Raw genomic sequence first — 26,828 nt, forward strand, 5'->3', positions numbered from 1 at the left:
TGGCCCCGAGGCTCTGAACTTCTGAACCATGACTGGTGTGTAGGCAACAGTTTCTCTGTCCTGAGGAGGATAGAGTCATTCAGTCCTCCAGACCAGTGGTCCTGTCCCTCAAACGTGACTCTCTACAGGCCCCAGGAGACACTAGTAGGTTGCTATACGTCTACCCTCTATTCAAGTCCTAGGCTTCCTGCAATGCAGTCTCTTTCCTGTACCCAGTACTCGGGCTGCTTTGGGCTTCTTATACAGAAAACAGTTTCAAAGATGTTTGGACAGCCAATGTTATGGTGATTTTATATATCTTCCCAGGGGCCAAAGGAAAGCTCCAATGATGGACCAGTAGACATCACGACAGGCTGGTGAGGAAGTATTTCTGTGCACATGACATTTTTCTGAGTTTTACATTAGATCATAATGAGACTTCTTGTTCCCTACAGATGAGACCCCAGGGATGGGCTGCTTCTTTCAGCTGTTCTCTCCTTCCATTCTACCCTTAATTCATCCAATGCATAGCCTCATCCTTGGTGCCAATCTCAGAGAGCTGTGCCACTTACCCTCTGCTCCAAGGGTCAAGTCATCTTCAAAGCTGGTTCCATGGCTGGGGCACCCTGTCAAACAATAAGGCAAAGGTCACCGAAAATCAGGCTTGGACACACACACACATAACATCTGTATACATGAACATCTACAACCACGCAATCACATCAGACATCTACATTTTTGCAAAACTATCCCTAGCTATACAAACACTACCTCAGAAATCACAGTCATATTTTGATTTGGAAAGAATCACAGAAAGACTCACCTATAATTAACCTGTCCTCTATATCACATAGCCATGTCCACAGTCCTCTGCCAAATAGTGAGCACATGAGAGGGTGCACTCACACACATAAACACACATTGTATAGAGCTCTTCCCACAGCAGCGATTATTAGCTGAACAACCACTAACAGAAGATAATCTTTGAGTGCTAGTCAGCCTGTGGGCTCTCAGCCGATGCTTTCTCTATCTTTTGGACCTCCTGGACTGCCTTGTGACCACTAATAGGCATTTGGCAGACAGTTAAAGACAGTCAGCATTCTTACGCATGCATATGCGTGTGTGTACACATGCACTCACATGTGCACATGCACAGCCATACCCCTCTCCAGGTAGAAGAGCAAGAGAAGAAAGAACAGAGCCCATACTCACCATTGTAGATTGACTGTCCTGCTTCCTCAAAGAATCCTTCTTCAGAGTATCTAAAAACCAAAAATAATCTTATAGGTTGAAACCATTACATTTTCCAAGGGTCTTTTCCTCAAATATAAGTTCACGTAATTTTCCAGTGACAGTCAGTAGTATTTAAATTACTTTTATGTTGAAGAAAACTAAGACAGAGTGGTTATTTGACTGACAAATTCATAGAGGTAGTGAGGGGAGCTGGGACTGGAGTTCACTGCATTTCAGGTTGTGCTGCCATTGCACTGATCCCATTGTCTAAAGTCAGCTTAGCAACAGTTCTCCAGGTAAAATCCTAGGTAAAATAGGAAAGAAAGAATATAGGAATAAAACCGGAGAATTACATTTATAGAAGCAGGGATTTGTGTGCCATAATTTTCACAACACGAATACAAATACTGAGTGGCTGGCCTGGTGGCATAGTGGTTAAGTTTGTACTCTCCGCTTTGGTGGCCCAGTGTTCATGAGTTCAGATCCCAAGTGCAGACCTACATACTGCTTATCAAGCCATGCTGTGCCTGTGTCCCACATACAAAACAGAGGAATATTGGTGCAGATGTTAGCTCAGGGACAATCTTCCTCAAGCAAAAAGAGGAAGATTGACAACAGATGTTAGCTCACAGGCAATCTTCCTCACCAAAAACAAAAGAAAACAAATACAAATACTGAAATTTTAAAAAACTTTTAGGAGGTTGTGTTATCCACCCACACCTCCTTCCTTCTCTCTGAGCCATGTTCTTGCTGAACATCACATCTTCCAGGAAGTAGCAGAATCTGCATCTTGGTTAGAGATTTTATTTTAACTTTTTGAGATATGGTCTTATCAAACATTTACCATCTCCATAAGAAGAACAGACAGAAATCAGCATAAATGGTAGTGAGAAACACTCAGTTTTACAAACAAGGAAGAAATTCTCTGTCTAAACAGGTGAGTGAAGTAGTCTGTGAAAAAGCTTTGAACAGGAACCAGAGCACCTGGATTCCAGTCCTGGTTCCTCACTGCTGTTATATTCTCAAATATTACGTAAGGGCATTGGGATGCCTAGATGTTATCAATTTCTAAGTCCACTTCAAGGACTAATTTGTCATGAGTTTTATAGAGTTTGCTTTCCTGAAAGTTTTTAAAATGGAAGTTGCACATAATGCTTGAATGTAATCTCAAATGGAGGCTGGAGCAGAGAAGAGTTGTTAAAGTGGGTTTACCAGGGAAACCAACTGGATGCGTCCATTAGAGATGGTCTTAAAGGAGTTTTCTCCTTTATCAGTCTCTAGTGATCCAGACAACTCAGGCTAATGGAGTATCACTTAAAGAAATTTTTAATAATGGGAATGGGTTTACTAATTCAACATCTATAGATGAAGTTGTGTTTAAATTTTACAAAATAAACCACTACATTTGTAGACATCTTTTCTTGGTAGCTTCCTTTCAATACTGAAAAAATCAACCATGTTTTCCCAAACCTGAATTTTTTTGTCTTCATGAAAAATCTACATCAAGGTACATTATAAAACATGAGATGATACTCAAGCTAATTAAGAATGAGTAACTCATAATACAATTAGAACTACAAATATATACTTTTCTTCCTAATAGACAATTACATAAAAATATATACTTTAATATAATACTACAAACACATAACATTTATACTATTACAAATATTAGCATAAATTAATATTTACTATTACTACTAAAAACACTATGATGACTAATATAGTCAACCACTAGAACACTGAGATTTACTATTGCATTTAATGCTTGTGCTGTAGCTACACAGTAACGCAACTACTAAAGCCCTCTATTATTATAACTACTACTGAAACATCTACTATTCCACCTCTAGGTAGAGACTCAGTGGAAATGCCTGTATATGTCCACCAAAAGAAAAAATAATATTCATAATAACCCAGAATTGGGAGACTCCAAATCTCTAATTATTATAAAATGGATAAATGTACAACTTAATACTACACAACAATAAAAAATAATGACCTATTGCTGCATGAAAAACATGGATGAACATCATAAACATAATGCTGAGCCAAAGAAACAGAGATAAAACAGTACGTATTGTATGATTCTATTTATGTAAAGTTTGAAAAGTGCAAACTTCTCTATGATGTTACAAGTCAGGGTACTGGTTCTTGGGAGCAGGCTAATGAATGGAAGGGAACAGAAGGGGCTTCTGGATGCTGGTAATGTTCTGCTTCAGGTTTCATGGATCTATTTCTTTTGAGAAAATTCATTGTGCTATATATTTAATACGCGTTTATATTTCAGTAAAAATTTTATACTTCAATATAATTTATATGACTATTACTTTAACAGCTGTATTGAGGTATAATTGATATGCAAAGAACTGCACATATTTCATGTGTACAATTTAATGAGTTTGGACATATCCAAACACCCGTGATTCCATCGCCAATTAAGGTAACAGGCATATCTAACATCTCCCAGAGGCGCCTTGTTTCACTTTGTCTTTTTTGTTTGTTTTGAAATAAGAACACTTAACATGAGATCTATCCTCTTAACAAATTTTGAAGTGCACAATACTGCACTGTTAGCTACGGACACTATGTTGTACAGCAGATCTCTAAAACTTATTCATCCAGCATAACCGAAACTTCGACCCATTGACTTGTACTGCAATTTATATTAAAAAGAAAAATGCTAGTGATACGTATGCTATACTTCTATAAAATTTTTGTTAAGAAATATCACTGATAAAATTCCTCATTTGTCCAAAGCAAAACTTGGTATTATACATTAGATACAAGTTCTTGCTGGGTGTTCATCCTTTATGTTTTTTCTCTAGTTATGCCTTGGCAGGCATGTCCATGTTCTCTGTATGAGGACCAGCCCAGGGTAAGCCTTTGATAGTGGGCTTTTCTATGTGTATGTGGACTCTACTGCAGGAGAATGGATGTAGGGCTGGACCTACTGATGCCTTTTTCACTAAGTATGCTGATCTGAAACTTCATGGCCATCACCATGTCCCAGGCAAGTCATGCATTATTGCTTAGGACATAAAACCAATGACTAGACACTGGATCTACAGCTGCTCCTCTCTCTCCATCTTTGTGTTCACAGGGCCCTTAGCATCATTTCAAATCTGAACTAGAAAAGCCAAGGTCTGCTCCTCCTGTATACCCAATCCACAAACAAAGAGGAGGGAGTAAGACTGTATTGTGAGAAGCATGTAGACGTTCTTAGCTTCTTCTGGCAATTTCTATAGGTCTCGCTTGCAGAGATTTAAGCTGAAGTCCACACAGACAATTTTTGGGTTCCCAACTCTCTCTCTGATGATTCAAAAGAAACACATTCATGTCCTAAAAAAGCCCCTGAGAGGAAAGGGGGGTTGGGGCTGGGCACAAAGGGTGAAGTGGTGCACCTATAATATGACTGACAGGGGCTGGCCTGGTGGTGCAGTGGTCAAGTTCGCACGTTCTGCTTCTTGGCGGACCAGGGTTCACCAGTTCAGATCCTGGGTGCAGACATGGCACTGCTTGACAAAAGCATCCCACATATAAAATAGAGGAAGATGGGCATGGATGTTAGCTCAGGGCCACTCTTCCTCAGCAAAAAGAGGAAGATCGGCAGTAGTTAACTCAGGGCTAATCTTCCTCAAAGAAAAAAAGACTGATGATAATGTACAACTGAAACTTCACAAGGTTGTAAACTATCATAATCTCAATAATAATAATAAAAAAAATCCCCTGAGAGCTTAAGAGGAGAAAGAAAAAGGAGAGGTGTACTTTGTACAGATATACGTGATCTAAACCTGCAGCAGAATGGTCTGCCTATAGATTCAATTACAGTGAGACACACTGACACAAGTTGTCCAGGAAGTTGGTGAGCTTTCTTGGAGAGCTTGTCAGGAAACAAAACCCTCTTGTGACCAGAGGGTGTTTGGCATTGGAAAGAAAATGGAAACTATAGGGTCTTGAAAGAAAATTTGAAGAGTGCCTCCCTGGGCACCTGTCAACAAGGTGGACAGATAACCAGTGAATGTGGGCTCCTTGTCCATCTTCTTTCCTCTGTGGTCTTGGCAGCCTAAGGATCAAAGACTGCGGTAGCTCAGAATGTCATATTTAGAAAGTATTTCCCTCCTATCTTCTTCATTGTCTATTATCAAAATCAAGCGTTCTCTCACTATCATCGTCATTCTTTAATTTTTCTGATTTTCCCATACAATTCAAAATATTACATACGTATTAGGGAGGATTAGAAAATAGAGAAAATTGGAAATATTTTATAAACCTAATAATTCCCCTTCCAGAGACAAATCTAAGCATGTTAATAGACTTACTTGTGACTTTTTTGGAATTTTAAATATTGAAATTTTTTCAACATACAGAAAATTAAAGAAAATATGACAGATACCCTTGCAGTTATCCCCTTATTTTAAAAAATGTAAACATTTTGTCATATTTGCTTCAGAGCTGTTAATAAAAAATAAATAAAATATTAAAGATATAACTAAAGTCTCATTTTACTTCCATTCCTTCCTAGAAATAACCACTTACCCTAGAGTTCATATGTATTACTTTTAGAACTACTTTTCTGATAAACAATAATAAGAAATTTTCACATGTTGAGGTATATGGGGTGGCTATTCTGGTTTAAACCTGATTTTGCCTGAACTAAGGAAGCCTGACTTATGCCTGTCAAACATACATTGTATATCTGCTTAACCATTGAAGTAAAAATGACGCATTCTATACAGAAACTGAAATATAACAGTGTACACTGAAATTTACAGAATGTTATGAGTCAATATGACCTCAATCAAATAATTTTCAAGAAAGAATGCATTAAACATCATCCCAAAGTATAAGAATGCACTTTTCGAAGATAAGAATGCATACTTCCTTTCCTAGGACGCCAATATCAGTGTTCCTGAAGATAAGTTTCATTCTTGGACATCAGAGTCATGTTGACCTGCTAATCTGTAACTAAATATCTCTTTGAAACTTTGATGAATATGTATCCTGCGTGTTTGACGTATGTTCTTTGTTCTAAGAAGGTATAAAACTGCAGGAAACCGTGCTTCTCTGGAACACTTTCTTTGTTTGTGGAGACTGCCTTCCCTGGCTAGTGTTCTGCTTGACTTAAGTAAATTTCACCTTATCTCTCTAGATGCTAGATAAATAGACTTATTTTGCGAAATTTTAAAGTAGCATAAAGCCCCTCCTTTATAAACTTCACCACTCACATAACTACTATAGAGAATAAAACACTCATACATATATCATATCATTTAAATCTTACAAGAAACTTTTGAAACTTGAGTATTCTAGTTCTTCGCTTTGTAGGTGAGGAGTCTGCCATAGAAAGAATTTCAGTTGTTTGCTTACACTGGGTTACACAGAGAGCACAACAATCAGGCTCAGATCTTGGAGCCTTTTCACTCACCAGACTACCTCCCCATTTTGGTTCAGGGTTTATCTTTGTAGAATATAGCGGGGAAAGATGATTTCTGGAGTTTACAGTATTGTGTTTCTGTGAATTTATTCTTTTCAGTCAGTATATCTGAAGTCAAGGGGCATATTTTAAACTATTTGGCACTCCTCTAGGCCGTTCAGACAATCGGACAGTTAGCAAATGCACAGTCCATACTTGTTGATGTGAATTGATGCGACCCACGAGTAGCTAATGAAGTAAAGACATTAACTGAGCCCACGGTTCTCCTGTACGTACCAGGTGAAGCATTTTACATCCTAGGACTCTTCCCACACAAACCTGCAAACATTCCTCTTACCGCCATCCGTTTACTTCCTTACACTTTGGTTACCTTAATTGACTTTAAAGTCAATGAATTGTGAACCAGATTAGGACATAAGGATGATATGTTTTGTAAACAACAAAAATACAAACTAAATCCTTCCTGGCATTACTTTCCAGGGCAGAGTTGAAATAAACAACCTTGTATTATTCAGTGCTATTTATTGCCTACCAAATAAGCAAGGACGGGTTTATTTATATATTAATTAGATTAAAGGCTATATATAGCTTGAAACATTCCTGGAGGGGAAACAAGAAGGAGGTAAGAGTTATAAATTCTGAGAATTCATTATTACACAAATGATCAGACTTAAATAGGTCACAGAATCTTTCTCTCTGCGTCTGGGTAGACTGAGCCTAAAATGGTACAGGCTGATGGGGTGTGAGGTCTTATAGTTTAAAGTGTTTCTGAGGGAAGAGATACTACATTTTGCCTTGAAGTACCTGCTCCAATTCTTCATGCTTTGAATGGCTGGGGTAAGCCCTTAGCCCTTCTTCCTGGGTTCTGCAGTAGAAATGGGCAACATAGTGATGAATTACTCTGATCATAAGAAGATTAGGTTTCTAACTCTTCCTTTGTTACATAATGTAAGACTGCAGTCTGAAGGGAAAGGTGACGGAGGAGGGATGTGGGACCCAGCCCAGCCATTCCCCTGAGCTGCAGGCTTCCATCATTCTTGGCTTTAGATAAGATCCACCCTATACTTCCAGACCTTCCCCCTAACTTGGTCTCAGGCCGGAGTTGCAGCTGATTCACAGTTCCCATCCCCAAAGTCACCCAAACCCTTACGAGCCCATCCCCACTGCAACCTCCCTTCTGATACTGAGATCCAATTCGAACCCATTTCCTTGTCTCTGAGTTCCCAGGAGTCAGTGCCTGTTGTACACCCAACCACCAACCACATCCAATCCCATTGCCTCTCAAGCACTCACCCACAGTCCTGCAGCCAGTCCTCAATCTTGCTGACTGGATTCCCTAGAAAAGGCAGACATCAGAACACTGAGAACTGAAGGAAATCAGACTCCGCCTGCAACTCACCCCATGCCGTCAGTTTATCCTTATGGAAGCCACGTCATGAATCCTTTTTTCCTCCATAAAACTTTTCTTTAAGATATAGAGGAAAATAACAATGTATAAAAATAGTGGATATTTCTTCTCTCTCTTGACTCCCTGCCCCCTTCCTCCCAGGACCTGGAAAATGCCCAGGATGTCAGGCCCGTTGCTTTCTTTTCCCCAAGGTTTGGGAACAAGGGTAAATCTTTCTACTCAAAAAATAAAAAATAAAAAAAAAAAAAAGAAGAAGAAGAAGGAAAAAACAAAAAGAAAAAAGGCACAATATTGTGTGTGCTTTTTGTTTTCTATGAAATAAGTAAGAATTGGTTTATTAATATAAAATTAGTTTTTTTAACCCTTGTGTCTATAGTCTCATCTGAGTCTCAGAGAAGCTCTGAGAGGCTTGTAGAAAAGTGACTACTATTATTTCAGGTATTTCTTCTTCAATTACACAAATATGCCTTAGAGAGGTGAGTGACTTGCCAAAGGTCACACAGCTTGTTAGTGACCAAGTTGTGGCCAGGGTCCAGGCTTCCAGATTGAGTGTAACCTTGTTACACAGACAAAATAGAAACACCCCAAAGCACTCACAGAGAACCCTGGCCTTGGTCCTTACAGACAGCTTCTCAGGATGATGCAAAAATTTCCTCTTTCTTTTTCCTAATCTTACGCCTGTCTGTTTCTCACATAATTCATATCTTGCATTACTTTACTCTTCTTCATTTAAACTCATTTAAACCAGTCAAAATGAGCCTCCTTGAAGGCCTAGTCTAACCAAGGGACCCACTGCCCACCCTGCAGACCTGTGTCTGCTGCCACCCGTTCCTCACCACAGACAACGTGGAAGTCTGTTTAATGCCTAACTACCTCTTACCTTCCTGGAAAACATCATCCAGGCTGGAAGGCTCAGGATCTGGGACATCCTGCAGGGCAGCTGCAGCCTCCTCTTCCAGGATCTGGGTCTGCCAGTGACGGCTCTGACGGAGCCAGGCCCGCCGTTTCTCCCAGGATGTGGGGCTCAGCACAGAGCCCTCCATGGACCTGGTTCAGACTTCAGGGCCTCCTGCCACACTGATGCTGTCCTGAGTGTTGAAATACAGTGATACTCTCTCATCCTGTGTTCAGAAACCACCACGCCCAGGGTAGCCCCCCTCTGCAAAAAGGAGCATGACTCTTCTGCCCATTCAGGAGAAGGGAGGAGATGTCTAGCCTTTCTTCCATCTTCCAGAAAAAGGAATGCTCTGAAAAATCTAAACACCAGGGCATGTCTTTCAAATCAGTAAGTCTGGAAACTTCAAACATCATATGATTTAAGGGACATTGAGACAGCTCTTCTGACTTAAAGAATTTTCACTTCTCATGATAGCCAAAACGCTGTATTAGAAAACATTTCTCTTTATTCCTGAAAGATTTTGTCTTTCAGAATCTTCCATTGAAATTAAAATACCTTTAAATTCGCAATTTATAAAATTTACTTTATTTGATCCTTATAAAGACATCTGAAGAAGTCTCAGATCTCAAAGGTTAAACAGATTTTTTAAGGTCCCACAACCAGGACATCACTCCAGCTACAGTCATTCTGGGTTTGTTTTGTTTTGTTTCCTCTTTTAGAAATTAAGAGTCCACATCAGACTTCTCTTGGAAAAAAAAAAATCCCACATTAAAAACAAGGAGACATCGCCTTAAGCCATTAGCAGCCACCACCTTCAGAATCATCATTCTCTGATTTGTCAACTTGGGTTTCTCCATAGCCATGAGTTAATTCCCCTGTTCATCAATGCATTTATATTGCATTTACCACTGCCTAATCCACACCTACGTATTCTTCCAAAAGATACATTCAGATGAGAGAAAAAAGAGGGGAAGAATAACCGGAGGTGTAGGACTAGGTAAATAAACTCTGATCAAGGCTTTTTAGACTCTTAAATTTTTCCTAGAGGCAGTCATCCTCTTTTTATCACTTCACAACAGCTCTGGCTGAAGGACAAGTTATCCCTGCTACCCGTCTTTGTGATTTCCCTATGTCACAAGCTTAATTCAATCATTTAATTTCCCCTAAGAGGCACAGGAAGTAGACAGAGAGCCAAGTGCCCGGGGTTAACAAACTCTCCTAGTGCCAACTGCTGTCTCTCCTTGGAGAAAAAGATGTCTTAGGCTGGACCTGAAGTGAAAGAATTTAGATCAGACAGCAGTAATTATGTATTGTTTTTCTTTGGATATGTTCTGTCTGTAGCAAGTAGAGGCATCCAAAACGAGTTTATTGCCCTAGGAATACACTTTATGTTCAGGATGTTCTTTTCAAAAATAGCTATTTTAGTACCTAAATTGTTGAATACCTGACTAATGATTTTGTTTTTAAGCGTTTGAAGAACAGAAGTCACGGGAAACTGGCACTCTTCTTACTTTTTTTCCTTTTATTTTCTCTTCCTCCAACAGTCAAAAGCGTAGCTATGAAGATGAAGCTGTTTATGGCAGCTCCAGGGGACAGAGGGATAAGACAGTGAAGAGCAATGGTCCCACTTCTACTCGTTCACTGTAGAGGGTGTGAGTGTGGCCGGTGGGGATGAGACGGGAGGGCAGAGCCTAAGTTAATGAATGCACACTAGCCTCAAGTCTTTTTAAGCTCTATTTGGACAACCTATTGAATAGGTAGGTGTCAGCACAGAGAAGAAAATGTCAAAGGCTGATTTGCCTGTTGTCTTTAATTCCCCGAGCAAATGGAACTCACTTACATCACAAGGACTCTTCAACTCACAAGAAGTTTTTGATGATTAGGGGAATTTAAAAGGAAGGCAGAAAGGCAGGAGGGCAGGAAGGAAGGAAGGAAGGGAGGAAGGAAGTAAGGAAAGGTTATCTGACTCCCACACTTTACTCTGCCACCTGCTAATGACATAACCTTGGAAAATTCAATCATTTTCTCTGGTCTCAGTTTCTTAATGAGAACATTATAGTCCTAAAAATTGATGCTTTAAGTCCTACGAGCTTCCGGATGTGCCGTTGTACAGCTGAACCCCCAGTGCACCTAGCACAGTGCCTGAATCTCACTAATAGAGATGGTAGATGGAGGTCTCTACTTGGGTTTCAACATCCTCTGTGATATGAATCTAGTCTACATTCCTCCAACATCTTTGAAAATATATCCCGCAGCTATAGGTTAATTTCCCCTCTGTACCCTGAAAATGCTTCTCTCCTTTTTAACCCTAGGCTTTTCTCATATTCCTTCCCCCTCCCTCTTCCTATCCCTCAGCCTTTGGCATACTCTACCTGCAAAGCCCAGCTCTCAACCCACTTTCTCCATGAAGCCAGGCCTGGCTTCTACAGCCTACAATAGTCACTGCCACTGAGTTCCTTCTCTGCTTGATTTTCTTCTTTGTTGTTCTTATCATTAACATATTTTATCTTTTATTTGTCAATCTAATTTATTGTTTACTCTCCTGATTGGAATATAAACTCCATGAGGACGGAGATTTTTGTCTGAGTTGTTCATTGCTGTGTCCTTAACACCTAAAACAGAACCAAACACATTGTAGTTGCTTAATAAATTCTTATTCTCTAAATGAATGCTTAGTAGTTGACTATTCCCCATAGGAACCCAGGGCCTTACAGAGTCATCACAGACACATATAGGGAGATCAGCTTCAAAACCATAGCAATAAGCTTATAACTATGTGTTTACTAAGCATGTAAAAATGTTTTGGGTTGGAAGTTGGAGAAAAGAGATGAATTTGAGGGTTATCCTATGACTTGTTTCTACTCTGAGTTCCTATAATTGTGAACAGAAGTTGTATTTTCTTAACTATTCCTATTTGCTGTTCTGTCCGATACACAAAAGTTTTCCTTAATGCAAATGCATAAAGGAAAATGCCTATGGAAACAGAATCCTCAATGCTTGAAAGTTCAAAAGAAAGGCTTACCAATAAATGGTTATTATAGTTGTCACAACAAATAGGCTAGACAAGTTAAGGGTTCTACTTCCCACTGAGAATGACAGCCATTTTCTGAGCGATTTGGGTGAGAATGGAACAATTTCTTCACTTGAAAAAGCAACAATGGTCTCCCTGATGGTCTGAAATAAAACGTGCAGGATATATCTAAGCTAATCTCAACTGTGGCAAACTGGACTTGGGACTAGGGAATTGAATCAGTTAATTTTCCCAAATCTCTGTCACACTGGGCTATAGCGACCTGTTCACGGGGTATTATGTGGGAACACTATAAGCACAGCAATATTATGAGGCAGGGAGAAATAGAATTGTCTGGTTATTGGCAGGAGGGGGAAGCTGTGCTGCTGGGAGATAAGAAACTGGGTATTCTTTGTGGAAATCTGGAGGAAGTGGCAAATGACTATCACAGAAGAACATCAGCAATGAGAGTGTTAGAAAGAGTTGAAGGAGGGGTGCACGCTACTGTCAAGATGGCATCTTTGAAGGCCTTGGGGCCCCTTGTAATACAGAGAAGGGCATGGAGATATTTCCTCCAAACAAATCGTTCAAAAGCTTATGTGTACAATGGAGTTTGGTGCAGTACAAACAGCAATGACGAAGAATCAGGCGACTTGAGATTTCTTCCAACTTTGTCCAATGAATTGACTTCTGGCAAGTCAATTAGGGTTTCTATTTGGGCATCAGTGTCATCCTCTAGAAAATGAATTGGTAGGACTCAACGTTGTAAAAGTTTGCCTCCAATACCAATGTTTATAAATTTATTCTAGTTGAGTTTGAAATATTTGTAGGAATTATACCTGTAAAAAATGCGTTTATGTAGGTTTCCCCATAAGAAATAGGAAATGGTCCAGTGGCTTCAGGAATGACTTCCTATTTAGCAAATTCCCTTTCAAATTAACACTGACATATGTGGTTTCCAGACTTCCTGCTTTCACTCACCCAGGGAAGTTGTGAGCCTGAATGAGGGAGGCTGAGAAGGACCCAAAGGAGAGTGATTCCGTCAGGCATTGCTTGCTGACCCCTAGTGCTTCTTGAACTTTTCTCCCTCTTTGCTTTAGCTTACACAATTTCATCCACCTTTCTCTCTACCCGAACAAATTCTATCTACACTTTTAAGGCCTACTCAAGTCATCACCTTTCTCTTACCCACCTCTAGCCACTAGCACACATCCCTGTATCATATTCAATAAGAGATAAGTGGCTACCTTTCTCAATGTTATCCACTACTTCTTGTAACGTGTTCCCTAAATCCCATCTCAGGACAAGCACAGTACCTTCCAATAGAAGGGGCTCAGCAAATGCTGCACCTGCAGATGAGCAAGAACCACATTGATGCTGAGAAGTTATCTTCACCTAGTATATGCCATAGGACAGGTGTTCCTGACTTTCCACGTGGTCTCAAATCCTAACATATATATTTTGTACACCTTGCAGTGAAGAAGAAAAGCCTTGGGACACAGTCATGCGAATCCTTTGTTGATATAACCAAGGGGTCACACAAGTCTGACTGAATTTACAAGCCTTAAACTGTCAAATTCTTCTGTCTCTGAAAAAATATTTTACAGAGTTTTCCATTCTAAGTTCTTGTTCCTTCTGGAATATGACTACTATCTTTCTTGATGCTAGCTTGTACTGTAATATTGTATTTAATCTATCTTCTAAGAGGATGGAAGCCTAAAGCCTGCTGAAATATTTTCTCTGATGTTCCTACTAACCACTCCCCTCCCCTAAAAAGCAACAAAAAACCCACACTGGTTCTACTGCTCCTTGCTGAATCACCTCAAGCCTGATTTTTCCCCCCTGCTATCATTTCCATCACTTTGCCCTTTCCTCTTTCCTACATTTCTCTACAAGTTCATTCCCCAAATATTTCTCCACAATCTGTCAAGTGTCTGGAATCTACTACAACTAAGTAGGAGAGAATTTGCTTTGTTCTGGGGACGTTATAATTAAAAGCAGAAATTGTAGCAGACAAGATTGAAATTGACAAGAGAAATCACCTCTAATGGTTTAAGATTAGGGAATTATTTAAGAGCTTTGAAATGAACATCTTAAAGCAAAAGTCATTAGTAGCAGTAACTTCAGTAGCGGAGAAAACCTCTGTGGGTATGTTATTATTACTATGCTGAGAACATCACGTGCTTCCCGTTTCTGTCTTCCGTGTGGTCAGAGATTCGCTATACGTTAACATGTGCAAGTCAAAGCAATAGGTGCTCATAACAGCTGACATGTGCAGACTACCTATGTTTACCCATAAAACCTTCTCACAAACCACTTCACTTAATCCTAAAATCACCTGTGACCTGATTATTGTTATCTGAGCTCGGAGAGAGATGTGACCTGTTCAAGGTCATGTCTTTAGGATCTTACTGCTGAGATTTAAACTTGGGTTAGTCTGACTCTAGTTGTGTAGTCTTTCCACTAACAATAGAATAAGAAAATAACCTAAGATCACCATCCAACTGTCAGCAGTAAATGTAATTTGGAATAAAGGAAAGGAGAAACTATCTCAGTAAATTCTCCATTCCACATGTAAACTCTCCATTTTATAGTCATAGAAGAGGCCTCTATACTAAACCAAAAGTAATTTAGACTTGGCTTTGTGACAATCTCAGTGAAGGAAGTGTTGCTTTGTTTGGTTATTATCATCGCTTTCCTTCTTGACTCCACTCAGATGGTTACAAAGCAGTTTTGCCTTCCTCAGGCTAAAAGAGTAAGTTAGGGGCTGGCCCCGTGGCCGAGTGGTTAAGTTCGCGCGCTCCGCTGCAGGCGGCCCATTGTTTCGTTGGTTCGAATCCTGGGCGCGGACATGACACTGCTCTTCAAACCACGCTGAGGCGGCGTCCCACATACCACAACTAGAAGGACCCACAACGAAGAATATACAACTATGTACTGGGGGGACTTTGGGGAGAAAAAGGAAAAAATAAAATCTTAAAAAAAAAAAATAAAAATAAAAGAGTAAGTTAGTGGTAAGGGCCCAACCAGGTTCCAGTTGAGAGGAGACAGTCTGCTGGAATTTCATGTTACTTTCAGATTGCTGTGGCATTCTGAACATTCACCATTGTTGACAGAGCAGCACAGACCAACCAGAGTTGACACCAGTCACAGCCATGTGGCTGGGTCCTACAAGTGCATGGTTGGTGTGGCACTGTTTTTGTTGTCAGTCTGGGGAATCTTGTGGGAAAGGCTTGGATAGCTGGGTTGTCGTGAGCACTCAGAGAGCTTGGAGCAATGGATATTTATCATAATTTGGTAATTTTACCATAATTAGGTGTGGACATATTTTAATATTTTAACAACCAGTGTGGGCCTACCAATTTGTACCTGTCAAATATCAGCTCCGCTTACAGATATCTCACTATGGAGATATTTTTAAGGGGCCCAGTAAGGATGGTCAACACTTGAGAAGAAAAACTGTAGAAAGAGCCTGGGCCTTGGAATTGAGAAAGCCTTGTTTGGAATCCCAGTTCTTTCTACTTACTGTAAGTGTGTCCTTGGTAAAGGTACTTATCCCCTTTAGCCCTAGGTTTCTTCATGTGTAGGGCAGATAACATATCAAACTTGTTGGGTTATTGGGGGTTAAAATCAGATAATGTATATTAAGTCCTTGATATACAAAGGAGGTGCTTAATAAATGACAGCTATTATTATTATTAATCTTCCCTCAGTCTAAACCATTCACTAAAGTTGGAACATTTTTAGGAATAAGGGAAGAAGGAAGAAAAGGAGCGAGCAGGTGTGTGTGTAAAATCCAGATGATGAAGGAAGGATGTTGCTGTTAAGCAGAGATGAAAAATAAGCAATAAATAGGTCCTTCGCTCTGGCCTAATGCCCAAAGGGATCAGAGAGATACCTAATCCTGGTCACTCATTTTGTAGTTGAGGAACCTGAAAGGGAGAGAGACAGATAGAAGCTTATGTGAAGTCACATAGAACGTTATGGTTATAAACGAGACTCAGACTCACAGGTCCCGAGCCCAGGTGTGTGCTTTCTTCCTCATATCACAGCCTTCCTTCCCAACCCTTGGTTTCCAAGATTCAGCCCCACATTTTTCCTTAGCTCTCTAGGCCTCTTCCCAGGGACATATATCAGACAGACCTCTCCTCGTTTCTGTCCGTATTGCACTACACCCCAAGCGGTGCCTGTGAATTGGGACTGAGAGTGAGAACAAGCGTGGGAGGAGAGAAAAAGGAAATGGAGTTTCCATGATGGGGCCCATAAGACCTTCTGCATCTTATCCGCAGTCACAGCCGAGACACACATCACCACTGTTGCCAAGGGCTATGGGGAATCCCAGGACAGCCAACAGTCTCTGTTTATAGAGGACAAACTCCACTTCAGACCAGGTTGACTGGCCCCCATTCTACATACCCCAACCTGCAACATGCGCTCACATTCCTTCATAGGTAGGAAATATCTTCCTAATTGCTAACCCTCTTCCATGTTATTGCAGTTTGGAAGCGCATCAGAACAAAAATCACCCTGAGTATAGCGTTTGAGCATTACGAGACGTCTGTGGTGTAAGGGAGCAGTTCCATCTATTGGAGGGAAAAAGGAGGCTGTTATCTGATAAATAATACTAAGAAAAATGTCAATTCATCAATATAACACTTTTTCCCTCCCTTTTCACCCCCTCTCTCCCACAAACAAGTTTAGCTGAACAAATACTGAAAGAAGACCACCTAAGACCCCTTTTTTCTCCTTCCCTCTATTCCTTACTTCCACCTCCACCATGTGGATGAGTTTTATGGAAGGTTTGTAAACTGCTACAGGAAACATTCAAGCCGGACATTGGGAAAACGGTAATCCTGTGCTCTCAGTGTTGGGAGACACTAGTTTTTTTCATGTGGTTGGCCAAAAAAAACACCAAAAATAAGGAACATCAGCTGGTTCGGACTGGTTTACAGATAGTTCAGTCTAGAGACAGGGCAGAAGATAAGCAGATTTCTCCATCATCCAGTTAGTTCCGTGAATTCATATCTTCAGTTCTTCATCCTATTTCCTTGGTAATGAAGCTCTTTCCCTCATGTACTCATTTGCATTCGTCCTCCTTTTCTTTCACAATAGCTACACTCTCTCTTCTTCTCCTCAAAATCTGTTTTTAAGCTTTCCTGCATCTGGCCTGGGTGTGGGAAGAGCGCAGAGCAGAGTGGGTACTGGAATGCCCACTTCTGTCTTGTCCTTTAGGTGGGAACAGAGCAGTTGGCAGTTATCAAGTGGAAATAAATGTCTGGTCCTTCTCCCTTACTGTAGCCCAGAGTGAACTTTGAGAGTCATGATCTGAGCTGGGACCACACTTCCTTTCCGTTCTCTATTAGAACACAAATCATAAACCTTGAATTGAAAATGACTGTCTTGGGTCTCTATGGCCACCACGTAATGCTTAATCACACGATTCCACCTAACTTTCAGAAGACCAAAGGAGTCATGAGAAAGTGTTCTTAGTATGGTTGTAAAGAATTTCTAAACCCCTGGGGTGTCCATGAATAAGAAATCATTTCTTAGATCTCTTTCTGTCCCCCCTGCTATTTCTCCAGCTTGTTATCCCTGATAATATTCCCAGTAGAGATAATAGTAAACCTGGCTTATCCTCTTCCTAATAATGCTTCATGTTATAGAAGAACCACACCAGATCTTTAGTTCTAATCACTCAAGACCAATAACTGTTAAGTCTGAAGCTTGGACATACAAGTTGAAAACCTCTAACCTCCAACCTCCTATCCTCAGCACTGCCATATACTGTCTACAATGTCCCCTTGTCTCTCTACTCAGCGCCATTTATGGTAGACAGTCACCAGTACTTCCCTGGGCATCTCTTCCAAACCCTTGTGTCTTATCCAATCACTTCTGTGGGGGCTCTTTTATCTTTTCCTTGTTCTGTACCGGGGACCCACTTCTTCTCCACACACTGGTGAGTTCAATAGCAAGCAGGGTCACGGGAAAACCCCAGTGCAGAGGATCTTTCCACTCCTCTACCCTTCCAGAAACTCATGTAGATGGTGACATGCTCAGCCTCACTACCACTAAGACAAGGGATGTTGGAGAAGCAAAGACCACCACTCCTCAGGATTATGTCATCAAGTAGTCAACATATCCATCTATCCATCTCTGAGATGTACAGACTGAAAACCAACCCTGACAGTGGTTATCTATCCTGAGCCTTCCAGTTAGTTTGGCCTGGCATTGTCCAGCTGTGTAAATTCTCCCTGATATCTAATCCAAATATATCTTGCTGTCGCTTAACTCCTCAACAAATTTCTTCTACACCTTCTGAAGGAAACAGTCATATGCGCAAAAAGCAAAATTGATTTAAGCTGGGTATTCCCAACAGTCAAAGTTATGGAGGCTAGAACGGGCCCTGCAAAGAAGCTAAGAAACTTTTCTCCTGGAGAACGTTTCAAAGTTAGAATCAGATAGAAATTTCAGCAAAAATGAGTACAGCAAGACACGGAGAGGAACTTCTCAGATGAGAAAGGTGAAAAATTCCTAAGAATTAATTCAAGCCATCAAAGAAACCCATGTTTTATGATCCTACAAAGAGTACCCCTCTGGTAATGGGAAGGAAAAGAAAGTAGAAGGACTTCCTTGTTCCGAAAGGCACAACGATGAATTTTTTAAGGTGGAATTCAGAGACGTGGGAGATTTCCTCCCGACTCTTCCCTTTTCCTCGCAGCCTGATCCGTCTCTGACCTGTTTCCTCCTATCTGCCAGCACCAACCTAAATCACTATAGTCTGTAAATGGAGGTGGAAATGGTACTCACCTGTCTGCTGGTAGAGAGCTGAGTTTGAGGCAAAGCGGTTACCAAAGCTGGACCAAGCCCTTCCCAGGGAGCGGGATTGAGGTGGGGACAGGGAGAAAGTATCATATTGCATACTGCACCTTTCTCTCTGTCCTCATTAAACTGCTGTTGCCAGCTTGAAAGGGGAAGCGGAAATGAGAAAACACACACACACACACACACACACGCACACACACATATGCGCAGTCCCCGCCTCCTACCCCAGCCACATCCTTTGCTTTAGCTCAGGAGACTGACTGAAGAACAAAGTATCTGAAGTCACCGAGCTCAGCACTAGGGAGCACTTCCTGTCTGAGTGCTGCCTTGGCCTTTCCAAAACAATGGGAGGCCTTTTCCTCTTAGGGAAAGGTGCAGCCCATCTCATGATGTGTGGATAGGAAAGTCTTCCTCCCATAGAACAGAATCCCACTGCTGCAAATGAAGCTTTCAGTCCCTAGGAGGGAAGGTGTCTAAGGATGGGAAAGCTCTCTCCCAAAAATTATCTCACACTGATCTCAGAGAGCGTTCTTACAGCTTTGGCACACACTTGAGAGGGCTCTAAGCCAAAACGAGTCTGTTTCCGTAACTCTTTCACACTCTGGTAAATTCCCCAGAAGCTTGTTTTCAAATCCTGCATAGTATCGTAAGCAACTTTCTTTCTGTGTTGATTTCTTAGACCTTTGTTTTTAAGTTCAAACCACTACGAGGTTTTCCTCTTTTTTTAAAAAAATAAATGATGGCTCTCCCAAGGAATTTTTAAAGTTGGACTTTTAAAAATCTGTCACACACTGGAGATGTCTTCAATTTACTGGCTTTCAGTTCCAAGAAGCCTAAACTCTACAGGTTTTCCCCAGTCCTCACTCAGCCCTGAGTAGCATCCAGCACTGCTGACCATCCCTCTCCTTGCTTCTCCATTATCTCCTAATACTTCTTCTTTGTTTGATGTGGCACCTTTCCAGCTGTCTCCCATCCCTCTCCCCTGATCCTATGGTTTCCTTCCCTGCATCACTTATTTACAAATATTTATCTCAATATTTATTGTACAAGGCACACCTCTAATGTGCTAACCATGACTGATTTTCACATGTTCATTTTCTCCCCCTAATTTTTGGCTATAAATACAGTTGGATTTCTTTTTACCATGTTCCCGAATTCCATTTCTAATTGCCAATAGGATAACTTCATTAGACGTCGACAGTATAGCTATCCTATGGTGGAAAGAAGCCTAAGGAAAATACCTGCTCAGCAAATCAAGTTCACTAAACATTATTTTCTCCAAGGATCATATGCGTAAAATAATAATTCTCTCTGTCTCTTTCTCTCTCTACTACACACACACATACACAGGTATGAAAATGTCTAACATATTTTCCAGTACATAGTTAGTGCTAAATATTTGTTTTTTTTTTTTTAAAGATTTTTTATTTTTTCCTTTTTCTCCCCAATGCCCCCCGGTACATAGTTGTGTATTCTTCGTTGTGGGTTCTTCTAGTTGTGGCATGTGGGACGCTGCCTCAGCGTGGTCTGATGAGCAGTGCCATGTCCGCGCCCAGGATTCGAACTAACGAAACACTGGGCCACCTGCAGCGGAGCGCGCGAACTTAACCACTCGGCCACGGGGCCAGCCCCTAAATATTTGTTTTTTTGAGAATTATCTCAAAGTCAACAAATAAAAAACTAAACCTAGCACTCTATTGGTCTCTTTATCACTATTCTCTTTCGCACAAATTAACTACGAAAACTAAAATAGTGGAACTCTTGAAATTCTTTTTAACCCTAAGTTTCTGAAACTCAATATTTTCCTTAACAGTTATTTTCTGTGTGTTGGGGATAGGAGAAGCAACACCCCTATAGGGAGTGTGCAAATCTGTGAGGGCATTTTAATTTTCAGAGTGACAGGAAGCTGCTCCTGTATGTGGTGCCTGAGGATCAGAGATGCAGAATGTCTTCGGAAGCACAGGACTGTTGAGCATAAGGAACGATGGTCCTGGCTGAAACGCCAACACTTTAATCGACACTGGTAGTTTCACGGTCAGGAGAGTAGGCTCCGGAGTCAGACTCTGTGCCAGGAGGTTCTGCAGTCCTGGACACATTAATTAACATCTCCAGGCCTCAACTTCCTTGTCTGCAAAATGGGGATAATCCAACTAAAGGAGGGGTCACAAAGCTACAGGATGGAGGAATGTAGAGTTGTTAGTCCAGGGCCCAACTCATGGCAAATACTCAACAAATTGCAGGTATCTTTAAGGCTCTTTAACATAACACTTTCAATTTTTTCCAGCAGGCTCTATGTCTGTATCCATCCAAAGGACTCCACTCATTAGAGAAGCTATTTTATAAGGAAATTTCCAGAGTTTTTTTAATAAAAAAAGAATATTGCTATTTTGATTTATTTTTTTAAAAAAGAAATGTTTTCTTTATGAGCAGTTGTTGAAAGACAAGGATGAAGGCCATAGCATTCCCAGGAGAAGGAAGTCCAGGGTATTCTTCTGTGCTTGTCTTGCTCCTCAGTTGTAGAGCGTTTCCCTCTCTCCTCTCTCTCCCTCTCTCGCATCTACCCTCCTCCATCCTTTGACAACATTAAGTGCCTCTATATGTTTTACACTGTAAAGTTCTCTGATCCCATGTGCCACATGCATCCTGAAAACTTAACCAATTTCCCTTTTTGTGCTAGATGCAGTTCAGGATTTCAGACAGTTTTTAGGAGAAATTGCTCAGTTTCTCCTTTGGTTAAAAATAAAAACTCTTGGGGCTGGCCCCATGGCCAAGTGGTTAAGTTTGTGTGCTCCGCTGCAGGCGGCCCAGTGTTTCGCTGGTTCGAATCCTGGGCGTGGACCTGGCACTGCTCATCAAACCACGCTGAGGTAGCGTCCCACATGCCACAACTAGAAGGACCCACAACGAAGAATATACAACTATGTACTGGGGGGCTTTGGGGAGAAAAAGGAAAAAAATATAATCCTTAAAAAAAAATAATAACTCTTACACTAAATGAGAAGATGAATTAGAGCTTTACCGCCTGGGTGATTCAGCAGTTTGGCGCCTCAGCACATGGCCGGTTTGTCATTCTGTGGTGCCCTCTCTCAGGTTTTACGGAATTTAGTAAAAACGCTGAGCTTGGAGTAAAATAGCCATCCGACTTTAATACTCACTGTACGATAGGTACTTAATTCCACTGGAATCAGTTTCTTCTTCTGACAAGTAGAGAAATATTTTCTAAGATTCTCCTGCCTCTAGAAATCTGTAATATGCAATATGCACACACACTATTTTTCTCTACTCTCAAGTAGCTATGTGTGGCTTATTATGGAAAATGAAAATATTAAGTAGCAGATCTTTGGTAAATCCTTCAAAAGGTAAGAGGATGCGTTAGAAAAAAACTCTTGTCCATTGCAAAACCGAGTAAAAATTGCTTTTGAATAATATTATCCTCCAGACATGTAACCTGATAACACTGACAAGTAAGACAGACAGATGAGCTGGGGAGGGGCATGAGTTCTGAAGCTGCAGAACTGAGAGCTCAGCTGGCAGGTTGCTCAGCCAGACCTGGGCCAGAGCCAGGACAGCTGCCCGGAGAGGCTGTCCCATGGTGGAGAGGCTGCTGCTCACGGCCTCTGCTCTGGGCTGAGCAGCTGGGCCCCTCTGCCCAGATGCAAGGGATCTGCTTCCATTTCCGTTCTCTGCTTTCTCCTTTCTCAGATCCCTGGGTTTGCAAACGCCCATTTTTCACGGAGTCTGTTCCTTCAAATTGTTAATGTGGGAGTCTGAGTGAGTTTGTTTTCTTCTTCTACCAAAGACTCAAAAGTGGGGAGAGAGAGAGGATGGAATCCTAGGCAAGGGTTTTCTGAACTTTCTAAGAAAAGGATCCACCAAGGTCATCTTGTCCTTCTCTCTGCTTCTAAGTTCTGAGAGTAAAGGATTCTAAGAAATGGGATTTGCTAACTTTTCTAACACACTCATTCTCCTAAATCACCCTGAATTGCAAGAAAGTTCTTCTTTCTGTCTTACTATATCTTCCCTATTTTTGAGTGCAGCAGAACAGAAGAGCAGTCTGTCACAGGCCTCTGTAGATGCTATCCCTTTAGAGGTCTGGAATGATAATTCTGTTCAAACTGTACTTTACTGAGTACCTTCTAAGTGCCAGAAATAAGCTGGATCCAGGGGGGCTATAAAGAGAAACAATATAAAATGCTATCCCTTGGGGGCTTACTCTCTAATGTGATCAAATAATTTGGAGAATACACAGTTAACAGAAGACAAACGAGATTCTTTTTTGTGATTTTTGGTGAGGAAGATTGGCCCTGAGCTAACATCTGGTACCAATCTTCCTCTTTCCCCCCCACCCCCCCCCCAAAGCTCTGGTACGTAGTTGTAAGTCATTCTAGTTCTTCTCTATGGGTCGCCGCCACAGCCTGGTTTGATGAGTGGTGCTAGGTCTGCGCCCAGGATCGGAGCCAGCAAACCCTGGGCCACCAAGTGGAGTGTGCAAACTTAACCACTTGGCCACAGGGCCGGTCCTGACAAAACTGATTCTTTAAGGCACAATTTCTTGAAACTTTTAATAAGCTGATATGAATTGTGACTCTTCCAGAAGGAGAGAGTTTGTATTTCCCAAACGTATTAGTCTAGTTTTTTTTTTTATTAATGTTATGATAGATTACAACCTTGTGAGATTTCAGTTGTACATTTTTGTTAGTCATGTTGTGGGTACACCACTTCCCCCTTTGTGCCCTCCCCCCCCCCCCCTTTTCCCTGGTAACCACCGATCAGATCTCCTTGTCAATATACTAACTTCCACCTATGAGTGGAGTCATATAGAGCTCGTCTTTCTCTGACTGGCTTATTTCGCTTAACATAATACCCTCGAGGTCCATCCACGTTGCTGCGAATGGGCCGATTTTGTCTTTTTTTATGGCTGAGTAGTATTCCATTGTGTATATATACCATATCTTCTTTATCCAATCATCAGTTTCTGGGCATGTAGGTTGGTTCCACGTCTTGGCTATTGTAAATAATGCTGCGATGAACATAGGGGTGCATGGGACTCTTGAGATTTCTGATTTCAGGTTCTTAGGATAGATACCCAGTAGTGGGATGGCTGGGTCATAGGGTATTTCTATTTTTAACTTTTTGAGAAATCTCCATACCGTTTTCCATAGTGGCTGTACCAGTTTGCATTCCCACCAACAATGTATGAGGGTTCCTTTTTCTCCACAACCTCTCCAACATTTGTCGCGCTTGGTTTTGGATGTTTTTGCCAATCTAACGGGTGTAAGGTGATAGTTTTTTTGAGGAGCATCCCAAGAAAATTACTTTTGGGAAAGTTGTCTTCTGTGACAGTTTTGTCCCGTGTTCTCTAGATTAAATCACGACATTCACGTCTTACTCAGAGGGCTGGAACACAGGGTTAGTTTGACTACCTGGTGAGCCTGTGTTCTCTCTCTCTTCTGATCGAGCCTGTCTATTTAGAAGCACAGGGCCTCACTGGGGTCTGATTTTATGGGCCCATTTTCTTATAAGGGCATTGAGGAGGACAGAGCCTGGGGCCCATAGGATGGGGTCTAAGAGCAGGAGAGGAGGACAGATCTGGGGATTTGGTAGGATGGGGCCAGGATAACCCCATGGACTTGATCTGGGGCAACCTCGGGGCCTTGAAAAATAAATGTGGAATAATTTTCAGGTTGATCTCCTTATCTGGAAGAAAAGAAGGCTTCCAGGAGGGTTTCTCTCCATCTCACGTACCTGGTACAAAGCAGACGCTCAGAGCAATAGTATAACTGGTGGTAGGAAAGAAAGAGGGGGATGAGAGAAAAGCAATAACAAACTTTTGGGTGAAAGAGCATTTATGGTGAATGAATGTTGGAGAGACTGGAGCACGGCCCAGGGGGTTAGTGAATTTATAGATTTGGGAAACACTTAAAACCGAGGTCTTTGGGTTCAGCACTTTAAAATCTTAAAAAGGACAGGCTTTAAAAGCCACAACAGCAAGTAGAATTTGGAGGCTGCTGTAGACTTGGTATAAAGGAAAACATTATAGGGTGAGCGTGGGATTAGGGTTTAGAGGCAGAGCGTGAGAATTTGGGTTACGGTAACAGACTAGAGGAGGGGGTGGCTCTTTTCTAAGCCCACGCCTGTCTCTCACCTCTGCAAAAGGGCAGCCCTGAAACCCTGAGGCCCTCCCACCAGTGTTGGACTGCATTCTGCAGCCGCAGTGGACTAGACCCTGGTGGGCAGAGAGGACATAGGGGCAGGAAATGGTCTGGGGAGGAACCCAGTGACGAACCCGAGAACAACAAACCAGGATTTCTGGAAAGACGTTAAAATGTTTCATCAGCGTCGTGTCAGCTCATCAGAGGAAGTGGGGTAACCGTCACCTTCTGATCGGAGGGCAGGAGGGGAAATTGCGTATGTGTCAACCCCAGCGCTTGGTCTGTGCAGGAGCCTCAGCTCCAAGGAGAGTCCTCTTTGTTAGGTTTAGAGAAGAAGGAGGAAGGGGTGGAAGAGAAGACAGAAGAGACTGAACCAGAGAGAAGTACAGAGACAGAATCTGAAAGAAAGTAATTCATACGCAAGCGAAAGTGAAACTGAAGCGTAACCACCCAAACTGCGAAAGGCAAATTACTCTGGTTTGCCTCATCGGAGGGGACATCTCATCCTTCGCAGTCACCTGCCCCTGCGCGACCGTCCTCCTCCTCCTTCACTGACGCAGCCTCCCTCCTCTGGAGCCCCCCTGCCCTTACCTACCTGGGACTAGCGGCTTGCAGGCCGACCTTAGAAGGCAGAGTAAATAGAGAGAGAAGGACATTTAACCCACTGATGGAGCGTTCTGCAGCTACGTCCTGTCGTTTCTGCTACAGGCACAATGAACGACTTTCTTCTGACCTATGTTCGGCAAAGGAGTGACGAGTCAAAAAGCCCATCCTTTAGGCCTTGCTCTCTGTCTGTCCTGCATTTCAAGTTCCTTAACTGTAAAATGATGAAATGAAAATAAATAGTCTTTAATGTTCTTTCCGGTGTAATATTTTATGTTTCTTATAATACTCACTACCATTTATTGAGCTAGTGCTCTGCGAAAAACAATTAATGGATCTTAACTCTAGTCCTAAAACAATCTGAAAAGTGGATTTTATAACCCACAGATGAATCGAATGAGACTTCAAGCAGAATCTGTGTCCTGACTTTTTCCATCCTGTAAACCTCTGCGCTCTCCATACTCTTCAAACGAATATATTCCTAATGACCACCAGGTGGCAGCCTATCCCCATTCTCCGAGTTCTGCTTGTGGTTACCTGAGCGGAATTCCAGACTAGCCCACTGCTCAGAAGGTGGACCAAACCCAAACCAACAAATCAATCTAGGAGACTGGACAGGCTCAGGGCCAAAGTGGGTAAATGAGGATTTCTTCCAAAGACTGGGCAATTTTTGTTAAGGACGTCCAGGGTTGAATAGGATTTCACAAGTTAAGGAGTAAAAAGAAGGCTGTCTTGGCAGAGATGCAAGTGAGCATAAATACCAAGGTGGAAAATGCAGGACACGTTTGGGAAGAACTGAGTAGCTCACTGTGGCCACCATGGGAGTTGTACAATGGTGAAGAACGAGTGGGACATAGATTGTTAAGATAGTGTTAGGTTAGGTCCAAGAAATCCTTGAACGTCATATTTCAGGATTTGAATTTTCATTTTGTAAACTTTTCTTTCGTAATAATTTCAAATTCATGTCTGAATTGTAAGAAGAGTAGAGAGGACTCTGGCACACCTGTCGCTCTGATTTACAATGGTTAATATTTGGCTTTATCACCTCTTTTATTTCTGAACCTTTTGAGAATAATGAGCAGATATTTACCTACAAACAAAGACCATGATTTTCACAACTACAGCACAGTTATCAAAATCAGGAAATTTAACATTGAACCAATATTGTCATCTAATCTACAGACTTAATTCCGATTTCCTCATTTTCCCAATAATATGCAGAATCACATGCACACAGTGTCCGTGGCTCTTGCCTCCTTCAATCTGGACCAGTTCCTCAGCTTTCC

General features: G+C 41.5%; 1 protein-coding gene across 1 annotated transcript in view; it reads right to left on the reverse strand.

Annotated features, from left to right (window-relative positions):
* TESPA1 (thymocyte expressed, positive selection associated 1) overlaps positions 1–19,045 on the reverse strand; it is a 34,799-nt gene extending 15,754 nt beyond the window's left edge. The window contains exons 1-5 of the mRNA XM_005611272.4: positions 18,773–19,045; positions 8,938–9,145; positions 7,943–7,985; positions 1,192–1,241; positions 552–605 (exon numbers count right to left, since the gene is read on the reverse strand). Coding sequence (XP_005611329.2) covers positions 552–605; positions 1,192–1,241; positions 7,943–7,985; positions 8,938–9,100 — 310 coding nt within the window. The 5' untranslated portion in view covers positions 9,101–9,145; positions 18,773–19,045. The remainder of the gene's footprint in view (positions 1–551; positions 606–1,191; positions 1,242–7,942; positions 7,986–8,937; positions 9,146–18,772) is intronic.
* Positions 19,046–26,828: the final 7,783 nt, after the last annotated feature.

Source organism: Equus caballus, chromosome 6, assembly GCF_041296265.1.
Source record: "Equus caballus isolate H_3958 breed thoroughbred chromosome 6, TB-T2T, whole genome shotgun sequence".
NCBI classification, from domain to species: domain Eukaryota; kingdom Metazoa; phylum Chordata; class Mammalia; order Perissodactyla; family Equidae; genus Equus; species Equus caballus.